Here is a 12471-nt window from a genome sequence, read left to right as displayed (position 1 = left end):
CCATGGGAAAAAAATTATGTTTTTTCTTGTTTTTTCTTTCATGTTAGCTCCAGCTTATTCATTATGGTGATTTTCTTTTTCCAACGTTTTTAAATAGGCACAGTAGACAGGTAGGGAAACAAGAGTTAGCCCGAGGTAACTACACTGCAGCCTTCCGGCCTTTGGGGCTTCGGGGCGGTCTGGCTAATTGTCAGCCAGTCCCCATCTCCGTGGCTGGCACCGCAGAGGGACTCTGCCTAGGCCTTCGAGCCAATCCTTTACATCTGGGCCATTCGCTGGGCTGGATCTGATCCCAAGGGAAAATGGAAACGGCACTTATCCTCTGGCTGCCTGTGGCAGCTAGTGCTCAGCAGCTATTCCGGATTATCTGGAGACCCCTGAGACCCATCTGGGGGAGTGGGAGGAAACAGCTCATTTGAAGCACTGTTTTTACATAGTCAGAGAAATCAGTCGGTCACGTGCCCAGTAAGTGCACTCTTTCCTTTCTCTGCTCTCCTCCCCTCCCTGGATTACTTCCCCTCACTCCACAGTGCCCAGCTGTGGATCCTGCGGATAGCACTTGCCTTCTCATTTTGCCTTAATCCAGGGCTCAGGCAAATAGGATGTGGCCAAACCTCACTTCAGCGAAAATGCTGCAAACTGATGTACATTTTAAGCCAAAAGGGTTGAGACTTAAGTAGTATGATCAAGACTGGCTGCTTCGGATTAACCCACCAGCGCTGCCTCTCCCCTAGGCATACACATCTCGTTCCCAGCGTCGGCATTCAGCAGCTGTTGTAAAAACATCAGTTTTCCCCAGTGAGGACTGGTCTGTTGGCTGCCTTGCTGACGTGGTAGTTTTAGAGAGACTAAGGAGTTAGGTTCTTTTTTTTTTAAATGAACTTATTTGAGAGAGTGTGTGAGTGAGGGGAGAAGCAGAGGGGGAGGGAGAGATAGAATCCCAAGCAGACTCCCCACTTAGTGTGGAACCCAACTTGGGGCTCAATGCCAGGACCCAAAGATAACAACCTAAGCTGAAATCAAGAGTTGGTTGCTCAACTGACCGAGCTGCCCAGGCAGCCCGAATTAGGTTTTTCTTTTTTTTTTAAGAATTTATTTATTTGACAGAGTGAGAGAGCTCAAGCAGGGGGAGCATGACAGGAAGAGGGAGAAGCAGACTCCCTACTGAGCAGGGAGCCCAATGTGGGACTCAATCCCAGGGCTCAAGGATCATGACCTGAGCCAAAGGCAGACGCTTAACCATCTGAGCCACCCAGGCGCCTGGAGTTAGGTTATTCTTGACCTGATTCTAGTTTCTTTGGACTCTGCTCTCAGGATAAAGTCAGAACAGATTAATCCTGACCCTAAGTAACAGACTCATTAAAAGAAAATTTTAGGCTGGGAAAATAGGAAGTATGATAATTAAGGTCCTGTTTTTTAAGGGGCGCCCACACTGGGTTGATGAAAGTAATAGTACCAGCCAAGCTTGCTGCTGGTACAAAGTGATTTCCCTTGTCATACCTCGGACCAGCCAGGATACGAAAGCAGGTGAAGTCCCACACCCTCCTCCTGATAGCCCAGCTAGAACTCAGGAACAAGATGGGGCCAGGCTCTTCGCTCCAAACAGACTCGTATTCTAGTACATTTGCCTTACCAGCGGGGGCTGGAAAGAACAGTCGCCATCTCTAAAAGGTTCTAGAAATCAGGGAACAAAGTCTTAGAGATGGATTTCCCAGATGTATCACCTCCTCCGTGGCCCCTGCCTCTTCCCATGCTTCCTGGGACCACACCAGGATGCAGCTGATAATTAGGAACACAGTTCAAAGGCTAAAGGATAAATGATTTCTCTGGATTTACAATCTTCTCTGAAATACAAATGCTGATTAGATGTATATCTAGTCAGTATGTGAGAAAAGACCTTGAACCTTCAATAAACACTAACTGTTTTTCCCACGTCTGGATTTCTTTAAAGATTTTTTTTTTTAATTTATTTATTTGACAGACAGAGATCACAAGTAGGCAGAGAGGCAGGCAGAGAGACAGGAGGAAGCACGCTCCCCGCTTGAGCAGAGAGCCCGATGCCGGGCTTGATCCCAGGATGCTGAGATCATGACCTGAGCCGAAGGCAGAGGCTTTAACCCACTGAGCCACCCAAGCGCCCCCACGTCTGGATTTCTTAGAAGCCACATCACTCACAGTTCAGTTCATCTTCCATTTCTGCCCTCTGGTCTACTTCTAGTCTAAGCCCACAGACAGGTACACAACTCACCACAGTTTGTCCAACACTCTGACAGTGTTTTATTTCAAACTCTAATCTCTACATTGTAATTAAAAAGAAAATTCTGCCAGTTTGCTTCCTGATGGTCTCTGCCGCTGAAAAAAACAGGTATCCAAAACATACTTTCCACTGAGACTCAGAAGCTAGATATACAATTTTAAAAGGAAGAAGAAGTGGGCTCGTGGCTGTGTATGTATCAGCCAGCCACCCACCTGGGCCCAGCCATCAGCCATAGCTGCCGAGATGGCTGGAAACACCCAAGTAGGACAAGAAAGGACAAAGGCAGATCTTTCTACAGCATGATGGAGAGATGATGGACTTCACAGCTCCCAGACTCCACAGCATCCAGCCAACTCATTACCCATGTTTCAACCCAGAGTCATTTTTCCAATCAGGACAGCTGAAGCTGAGGGGCCTCTCCCTGTGGCTCTTCATAGTCTTCCCAGGGTTTCAGCTGGGGCCCAGGGATCATCACCGTCTGAAAGAGCAGGAAGCTGAGTTACCTACCATCCAAGCCCATGACTTACCCAGAAGAGATTCACCCTCACCTCCTCCATGGAGGACTCCCCTTCCTGGTGCTGCATCACCCCTTCTCTCCACTAGGTGGAGCCCAACAGGGGTGGCTTAAGATGGCATAAGCACCCCCCAGCTCTCTGAAACCACCCTTACCTTAAGGATGGGCTGCTTAGGGGGTGCCCACTGGGGAACAATCTTGCCGTGCATTCTCCAGCTCCCATAGGGATTTACCAGGTGCTTTTCAAACACAACATACTCCAGGACATCCCTGGGCACATCTTCCTGTCCGTACATCAGGCGGCCAAACCGGTCATAGATTGCCAGAGTCTGCAAGGATGAAAGCAAATCTGAACTGTGAGTACTCAGAGTTGGTTTCTTGTTTTGTTTTTATTTTTCTTTGTTTTTAATTTTTTTAATGCCACACAACCCATCTGAAAACAACCATAACAAAAACTTCTAATGGGTAGGAGAAATATTTCAGAATTCTAAATCTAGAATAATTAAGTGATCAACTGCAGACACTACTCCTGGAGGGTTTTTGACTAGGGCTGGGGAGGTGGGGGAGGGAGGATCAGGATGGAGAGAGTATCCTCGCACCTGTCTTAGCAGAGCTAACATCTAGCAGTGGGCTGGGCACGCTGACTGAGCAAGGAAGACCACAGTGAACCATTCCTTAGAGCCCAGTCTTAGAGTCCCTAAGACTCTAGAGGCAGGCACCCAACCTGAAAGTGAAGAAAAGCTAGGAGGAAAGCAGACTGGTGCCTCTACCTGCCGGGTGTGCAGACGGACAGTGATCTGGCCATATATGTTGCCTTGGTTCAGCAAATTTGAACAGCGGACCTGAACCACCTGTGGTGGCTCTAAGGATTCTACGAAGCTCCAGCGGACGGTCTTGTACGTGATGTCCCAGACCATGTCCTGAGGGCAGAGGAGAACAGGTCAGCTGGGGTTTTCCTTTCCTTTAGGGAAGCTGGTGCGTCCTTCCTTAAGCCCACCTCAAAATAATCGTATTTACCCAGATCAACAACTCAAGACCCACCTACCTTCTTAAGCAACCTTCTTCAAATCAGTGAAAACCACACTCCAAAATGCCAACTTATCTAATATGCCATTACCCTCTCCTCCTTACACTCTGTTCTTTTTTAAAGATTTTAAGTAATCTCTACAGCCAACATGGGGCTTGAACCTACAACACCGAGATCAAGAGTGGCACGCTCTACCCACAGAGCCAACCGGATGCCCCTCCCTTACACTTTCATAATCTGCTAGTTACTGCACGTGTATCTGTTGACTGCATACATGTTGTCTTATCCCCCTCACCTGCTGACACTGAAGAATGGGATTTTACAGAGATATAAAGGCTAGCCGGCGAGGACCAGATCATTATACGTGACCACAGGGAGATGAGGCTGAACGGATAGAAACTGAAGTTCTTATTTTTTTTTAATGCTGATTTTTTTTTTTTTTTTTTAAATTTACTTGTCAGAGAGAGAACATGCGCACACACAACCAGGGGAAGTGGCAGGCAGAGGGAGAGGGAGAAGCAAGCTCCCTGCTCAGGAGCCCAATGCAAGACTCGATCCCACGACCCTGGGATCATGACCTGAGCCAAAGGCAGACGCTTAACCAACTGAGCCACCCAGGCGTCCCTAAAGTTCTTATTCTTTTTTTTTTTCTAGATTTTATTTATTTATTTGACAGAGATCACAGGCAGAGAGACAGGCAGAGAGAGAGAGGCGGAAGCAGGCTCCCTGCTGAGCAGAGAGCCCGACATGGGGCTCGATCCCAGGACCCTGGGATCATGACCTGAGCTGAAAGCAGAGGCTTTAACCCACTGAGCCACCCAGGCACCCCTAAAGTTCTTATTCTTGAACCACATAGCACCTAGCACCCAGTTAACACACTATGTAAGCTTCATGAATGCTCACTAAATCCTTTATTATACTGCAGGCGCACAGAGGGCTGCCTAATATGGCCCACACCATGACCTCAGCCCCCACAGCCTGAGGTTTCAGTACTGCTTGCTGTGGGACTTCCTCCTTCCTTGTCCAAAGAGCTCTTACCAAAGTCCATGGCCAAGTCAGTACCATTCACCCCAAAACAATGGAACTTCAGCTTTTGCCTTTAACTTCCTGTATTTGTGAAACTGATCCTTCTTAAACCAGAGGTGATGTCTAGAATCTGCCCATTCAGGAATCCCACAGTTCTAAGGAAGTTGAGGACCTACCGGAAAACAGTTTTCAGTTACCAAGGTATGAAGCCGGTCATGGTCTGAGCTAAAAAAGAAAAAGATATACATCACTGGCTCTTGCTTTATGATGCCACTTCTGAAAGCTAAAAATGGCCCTCAATATGGACAACAAGTCTTTTTACAAACATTTTTGCATGCCTACAATAAGCCAGGTAATATGCTAAGTCCCGAGCAAACAAAGATGAACATGGTTAAAAGACCCTGAAATCTAATTGCAGAGTGAAGTTATGTTTGAATCTCAAGAGCAGAAACAAATTTCTCAGAAAATACCCGGCATCCTTAGGAAGGGGAAGAGACCCTCACAAATCCATCACAAAAAAACAAAAAGCTCATCTCCTCTTACCTCAGACACATCACCAATACCAAGTGGACTGGCCTTGCACCTTTGACTTTTTTTTTTTTTTTTTTTAAATAATCTCTAACTCAACATGGGGCTCAAATTCACAACCCTGAGATTAAGAGTCACACGTTCCACTGACTGAGCCAGCTGGGCGCCCCACATCTTACACTGTCTGTGAACCCAGCCAAAAGACAAGCAGCTGTCTTTTCTGGTCCTTTCCTTCCACCCCACCCGCACCTCCCCCAATCCTTGCTGCTACCAGAGTGACCTAGTCATGCTGACTCTACCCAGTAATAGCAAGAAAATAGACAGCAAACCCCAGCTCCTGGATCTATAGGATTTTAGAAGGTTCCTAGCTGAGGGGTTTCAAATAAGCCTGAGGTCAGGCATGAATTACTGTCTTTCAGATATACATTCATGACTTTTCCCCACAGTTTAATACCTCCCGGGAAGTTTACATCTTTGTTCCTTCAAACAATCTTGTCCCTAATCCCAGAGTGGGTAAGGGATTAGTTCTGTTCACGTGCTTCCCTTGCACCTCTACTCCTAACAGGAAAGGTCATCTCCCCCAAGTCATTTCCCCCGCTGTAGCTCTAGATTAGACTAGACCAGACTAACCTGAGTGGGGATGACAACTACAGCAACCACCAGGCCTGGCACCCCTCAATGAACTCTTCCTCCTCACTATCCTGGCCTTGAGATCTTCAGTAGAAATAAACTCCCTTATCTAGGAGTTCACTTAGCATTTATGATAGACTTGCACCAAAAAAGAAAAGGAAGATACTCATTTCTGGCAACATAATGGACTGAGTGCATGTGAAACTATTCCCACTATAAACATCTAGAAATGCTGGATGGAATGTAATATACACAGATACACACACATTTTAAAATGCTCTAGTTCACATGAAAGGTAAATCTCCTAGGTGCTAAAAGGAAGGAGAGCTAAAACCAGAATGGAAAGACCACCACCTGACATCATGAAAGCATATGGGATGGTTACAGGGATCCAGAAATAGGATCTGATGGCTGGGAACAGACTCTTCCTAAATCCTTGAACCCTCAAAGAGCAGGGAGTTGGAAATGAGAGTCCTGCACCTGCAACAAAGGAAAACTACAAAAATAGTAGAAAGATAAAGCTTCTCTCCGTCAAGGGCTGAGCTGGGGGTACTAAAAAAATTAAAGTACTAAGCCCACATTATACTCAGATTTGGACACAGAATTTATGACACCTGTATGATGAAAGAATTCCTAAGATATGAAATTAACATTAAAAACTGAACCTAGGGCCGCCGGCTGGCTCAAACACACACCAAGACTTATCTAGATCACTCTAGAACTCTTAACCAAAGGAAAAAAAAAACCTGTGCCTAGAATAACAGCTGCTGAAAACATAACAGGTATAACATAGAATTCACTTACTTGTTCAGACAAAGGTGAGCTTCAATAAAAATATCCTTAGCTTTTTCAGGGAAGTCCTTTATTTTAAAATTCGGATCATACTGTCTTATCTTCCGGACTCTGTAAAATTAAGTATGAGAATCATTTCTTTTTCTGCCTTTTAAGTAAGCTCCATGCCCACGGTGAGGCTTGAGCTCACGACCCCGAGATCAAGAGTTGCATGCTCTACCAACTAGGCCAGGCTGGCACCCCAAGAATCATTCTTAAAGACTTTATACACTATCCATAACTCACAGCTTACATTAACTGTCATTAATGTCTGTCTACTTATTCAATAATTGTCTTCTGAATGTGCCAAGTCCTGTAAAGTCAATCTTCTAATTCACACTTACATCAATCATTCTAAAGAAAGACCAAGGCTTCTCATAGTGAAATTTCAGAATTCTGGCATTAAAGAAAACATCTTATAAGCACTAAGAAAGAAAACACAGATTTTACTCAAAAGCTCAAGAATAAGAATGACGGCAGGCTTCTAACTAGAAACATTAGAAGTTAGAAAGACAACAGAGCAGTGCTGTTAACTGAGGAAATTCTTTTTAGCTCAGAAATGTACACCTGGGCAAATTATAAATGAAGTGGGAGAGTAAAAGACTGTTTCTTAGACATGAATGATTTCATGTGTCTACTAAGCGCCCTTTCTCAGGAAGCTGCTGAGGAATGTGCTCTACCAGAATAACAGAATAAACCGTGAAAGACAGATGTAAAATCCAGGAAACAGGGAAAACAACATCAAGGCGAGACAAAAGGACTTATCAAAAGGATGAGAGAAGTAGATCCCAAAAGGTACAGTGGGCCTGAAGACCAATCAGTCCAGATAGAAACAAGTAAGAAAGGGCCAGGAGGGATTTCTTCTTGAAGATGAAATTAATAAAATACTTGATGCTTTCAATGCACTGAGAAGAAATTTATATGACCAGATATTCCATAAGCAAATGAGGGGGAAAAAAAAAAAAAGACCACACTTAACTCCTGAAAAAAACATATTATGCAGGAAAAGTCATGACAATGTCCTGCATGACTCCACTGTCAACAGTATTTTCATAGTTATAATAATGTAAACAGGGAATTCTGATCTAATCAAAGTGTTAGATATACTGGAGGATGAGAAATACCGTGACCAACTGAAATTTATCCCAAGAATGCAAGGTTGGCTTAACATTCAAAAATCCATTAATGAAATACAATGTAACAACAGAATAAAGGGAAAATATCACACGATCATCTCAGTAGACAAAGAAAAAGCATCTGACAAAATCTGACACCCCCTTCATACTTTTTCCGCCTCTGAGCCTTGCCTGTGCTGTTGTCTTCCTAGAATGCTATTCCTCACCATACCTAGCTAACTGCAACAAATCCTTTAGGTCCCAGCTTTTTTTTTTTCTTTTTGCTTTTAGGTGATTTTGCTTTTAATTTTTAATTTTTTAATTTTTTTAAAAGATTTTATTTATCCGCTTGACAGACAGAGATCACAAGTAGGCAGAGAGGCAGGCAGAGAGAGGAGGAAGCAGGCTCCCTGCTGAGCAGAGAGCCGGATGCGGGGCTTGATCCCAGAACCTTGGGATCATGACCCGAGCCAAAGGCAGAGGCTTTAACCCACTGAGCCACCCAGGCGCTTTTAATTTTTTAAAAAATTTTTTATTTTTTATTAACATATAATGTATTATTAGCCCCAGGGGTACAGGTAGGTCGCAGCTTTAAATGTCATTTCCTCAGGGAAGCTCTCCCTGAACTCCCAGACCAAGTTATCTTTCCCTGTCATGTGATCCCATAGCACTCATACTTACTATACCTGTAATTATTTAATTGTGTGCAATCAGTATTTAATGGCTGTTTTCCTCCCCTAAATGAAAACTCCATGATAAAACATGTGCTTTGTTCATCATCATCATGGACCCTACCACCAAAGAGCTCACAGTCCTGGAGAGAAATATGTGAGAGGAAATCATCACAGCACAGTTACCAGAAATAGTAGGTGTCAGTGCACAGTTACAATTACAGTAAAGGCAGCTCCAGAAATAGTCAGGGAAGGCTTAAAAGCATACACGATGCTCAACTGGTTCTTGAGAAATGAGAGTTATCAAGTAAAGGAGAAGGAAGAAGATATTTTCAAGGCAAAAGAAGAATGCACACAGACACAGAGTCATAGCACAATACCGTCAAGGAACTGGCAATTAGTTTGGAAATGTTGAAGTTTAGGATGAGAACAGTGTAATAAGAAGATGACCGTGGAACGGAAGATAAGAGCCCGATTTACAAAAAGCTGTGAATACCACTGAAGTCTGGATTTATTCTCCAGGTAAGAGGGAGCCACAGAAGAGGTTTAATGGAAAGATGATATAATAAGATCTGTATTTAGAGAAACAAATTATGGCTACATGAAGAATTAATAAAGACTCAATATGCTTTTGCACAAAATCTATAAATGATCCTAAAGAACCTTTGAGTGACAAATACTAAATGTTTCCATCCTTGCAACTAAAAGAGACTAAGAAGGTTTTGGCTTCCGCTCCTTATTAAGACCTAGTTAGCTCCGTAAAGCAGGTCTGTCTTTTTGACCCTTTTTAGCTTTTTACTCTCTGTAGTTCAAACTCTAAGGTACTCCTCATAAAAATATGCTTTTCTTATTATTTTAAATTTAAAAAAATATGTGATCAAAAAAATGTTCTACGAACTTCTAGGTCACCCCCCTCAACTGATGTGACAAAAAGACCAATGAAGGCTGAGAGGCTAAGAATCAAAAAGCCCATATTCTTCTACATTAACTAAATTCTATTACAGAGAAAAATATACAGTCAAGTTATCAAAGGAGTTATGTCCAACCCAATTCACCTAAGATGGCCTCGCTGGATTAAAGTAGCAACAAGAGGGATGCCTGGGTGGCTCAGTTGGTTAAGCGGCTGCCTTCAGCTCAGGTCATGATCCCAGCGTCTTGGGATCGAGTCCCACATCGGGCTCCTTGCTCGGCGGGGAGCCTGCTTCTCCCTCTGCCTCTGCCTGCCACTCTGTCTGCCTGTGCTCATGCTCTCTCTCTCTCGATCTCTAACAAATAAATAAATAAAATCTTTTAAAAAAAAATAAATAAAAAATAAAGTAGCAACAAGAAATTTGTGTCCTAATACCGATTCCCGGTTGTTCCAGACACCTACGACAATTGTGATGCCACCTTCTTCTTCAATCGCTCACTTCTCTGTGCCAGTCCTTCCTTTGCAAGAGATGACAAGCGAGCATCACCTTCTGGAGGAACATAGGTGTCAAAGATACCAGCTGTAATGAAAGAAGAATACAAGAAGGCATTGATAGATTGAGAAAAAAGTCATTTTGAGGTCATATAAAATTAAGAGATACCATGGCTATAAAGTAGACTAATAAAGTAAACTTCCATGCAAAGGGAGCTCTGTTGCATTACAGAAAGCAGAATAAGGTAATTTAAGTCTTCTCTCAGAGCCTCAAGTTCTTCTTATACAAAATGGAGAAACTTTACCCTTGCCTTCTAAGAACAGGTGTGTAAACAAGATCAAAGATGACCTCATGAGGGGTGCCTGGGTGGCTCAGTGGGTTAAGCATCTGAGTTTTAAATCTGGCTCAGGTCATGATCTCAGGGTTGTAGGATCCAGCCACAAGTAGGGCTCCGAGCTCAGTGGGGAGTCTGCTTGAGACTTTTTCCTTAAGCGCTTCCTCCCACTCATGCATGTGCATGCTCTTTCTCTCTCCAGAAGATAAATAAATATATTTAAAATATGGTATACAGGGGCGCCTGGGTGGCTCAGTGCCTTCGGCTCAGGTCATGATCCCAGGGTCCTGGGATCAAGACCCTCATCGGGCTCTCTGCTCAGCAAGGAGCCTGCTTCCTCCTCTCTCTCTGCCTACTTGTGATCTCTGTCTGTCAAATAAATAAATAAAATCTTTAAAAAAAAAAAAAAGAAAAAGAAAAAGAAATACCACGCCTCACCTGTACAGGCCAGATGTAGGGGACGCTCCAAACGTTCTGGAGGAATGACCACACCTGCTTTCCGGGCAAATTCCATAAACTCCTTTTCTGATTTGAATTTGGGTTTATAAGGAGGAGGTGTGAAACGTTTCTTAGTTCTCACTGGAACTACAACTGTGGACTGCGTCACCAGGACTGGCTGTAAGACAGGAAAAGGTTATGATAAAGGTGACCTGGAAAGAAATCTATCTTGAACAAACTCTAAGGGGATAAGAAGGGCACATCCAAAGAATGACTTGGGAACAATTATAAAGCCACATATGATGGGGGAAACATTTATGGGTGTCTTAACTAGAAGACCGTAAGCAACCTTTACTAACACCACTCAACATCTACTAAGGGCTTTCCTCTGGTCCGTTCCATTGTACACAACTATGCAAAGTCCCAGGGATGCAGAGCTGATTAAAACAAGGCTTCTGCTTTCAAAGAACCTTCAGTCCCATGGGGAACTTAAACATAAATCCAACACTGAAAAGAGAGGAATGCTATTATTAAAGGGTAAGAAAAGTCCTCTGCTTGGCATCTCCCTTATATTTACTTGGATTACATCCTGCTCATTCTATTGGGAGCCCAACTGTAAACTTCATTCTGCCATTCTAGCTCCCAAAAGATCAGCAATATCTTTAAAGCCCAGACCTCTCTTCTTTCTGACTTAGAGTTTTGCTCAGTCAGGTACAGCGACAATATGAGACTCCCTCCTTTCAACTGTTCAATTTGTGCATAAGAACCAAGGAGAAGAAAGCCCAGCTTCTAAACCATGATTTCTTTCCCCTTTAATACCTCCCCGCTAGACAGACCCAGAGCAAACTAGAGAAACTTCATCCCGAGAATATGCTCGTCCTCGGGGTCTTTACGGGGGTCTCCCCACGCCGCCACTTAGCTCAGTAGCTGGGTCCCGTCTACTTCAAACTCTTCCGTAACTGCGTGTGATTTGTATCGCCCAAGCCCACCAAGGACAACTGCAAAACGAGTATTCCCCTCTACGCTCTGGTCCCAGCCGCTAGAATCCTACCACCCGGTCCCGACCCACCTGACGAGACCACCATCCTAAAGCTTTGGATAAACAAAACAACCCCCGCGTCATGGGGGCTGCCATTTTGTTCCCGCAAAGGCCGCTGGGATGGGGACTAAGCGTTAAGAGCCGAGGGCACAGGAGAGGGCGCATAGGGGTGGAGCTTCTCCGGGTGTGGAATTTTCCAGGGCGCGCGCCCCCCGCTGAAGTATGAGCGGCGCGAACGCGCACGTGCGCGTCGTGGGGGGAGCGCGTGTGGCCAGAGAACGGATTGTGCGCGTGCGCACTTAGAGGCGTTGCGGGTGGGGCGGAGAGCACGGTTGTCACGCGCCAGAGCGCGCTGGAGCGCGAGCTGCGCCTGCGCTTGAGGTCTTATGGCCACAAGGGGTTGCAGCATTACTGTTAAGGTAGGGGTGTTGCTGCACCTTGCTTGCCTTCCCCAAAGAATGAAGAGGTATTGCTCTTTGGAGACAAGTGTTTTTCTTTCTTTTTTTTTTTTTTTAAATATTTTATTTATTTATTTGACAGAGAGAGATCACAAGTAGGCAGAGAGGCAGACAGAGAGAGAGAGAGGAGAAAGCAGGCTCCCTGCCAAGCAGAGAGCCCGATGCGGGACTCGATCCCAGGACCCTGAGATCATGACCTG

At 44.5% G+C, this 12471-nt stretch overlaps 1 protein-coding gene across 3 annotated transcripts; it reads right to left on the bottom strand.

Moving 5' to 3' along the window:
* Positions 1-2252: 2252 nt before the first annotated feature.
* On the bottom strand, positions 2253-12078 carry LOC111151372 (mitochondrial ribosomal protein L45). Of its 3 annotated transcripts, none has more exons than XM_022509351.1 (8): positions 11844-12078; positions 10775-10952; positions 9972-10089; positions 6787-6885; positions 5001-5049; positions 3542-3691; positions 2927-3100; positions 2253-2735 (listed from the first exon to the last, which is right to left on the bottom strand). In XM_022509351.1, the coding sequence occupies exons 1-8, from the start codon at positions 11976-11978 to the stop codon at positions 2649-2651; spliced, it is 990 nt and encodes a 329-aa protein (XP_022365059.1). In that variant the 5' UTR covers positions 11979-12078; the 3' UTR covers positions 2253-2648. The 3 variants fall into 3 exon arrangements, with proteins under 3 accessions (XP_022365059.1, XP_022365060.1, XP_022365062.1); XM_022509352.1 differs by having other exon boundaries at positions 10775-10948; positions 11844-11926; XM_022509354.1 differs by lacking the exon at positions 3542-3691 and having other exon boundaries at positions 11844-12047.
* Between the last annotated feature and the right edge of the window lie 393 nt (positions 12079-12471).

This window comes from Enhydra lutris, unplaced genomic scaffold (genome assembly GCF_002288905.1).
Source record: "Enhydra lutris kenyoni isolate GAN:26980312 unplaced genomic scaffold, ASM228890v2 scaffoldscaffold26, whole genome shotgun sequence".
NCBI lineage: Eukaryota > Metazoa > Chordata > Mammalia > Carnivora > Mustelidae > Enhydra > Enhydra lutris.
This window is presented reverse-complemented; position numbering and strand designations above follow the sequence as displayed.

Excerpts from the sequence above, each read along its gene's own strand:
- LOC111151372 (XM_022509351.1), bottom strand. The coding sequence starts at position 11,978 with ATGCGCCCTCTCCTGTGCCCTCGGCTCTTAACGCTTAGTCCCCATCCC. Across the intron at positions 10,953-11,843 it reads TAGGATGGTGGTCTCGTCAG|CCAGTCCTGGTGACGCAGTC; the intron begins GTGGGTCGGGAC and ends CCTGTCTTACAG. Across the intron at positions 10,090-10,774 it reads CCTACATCTGGCCTGTACAG|CTGGTATCTTTGACACCTAT; the intron begins GTGAGGCGTGGT and ends CTTTCATTACAG.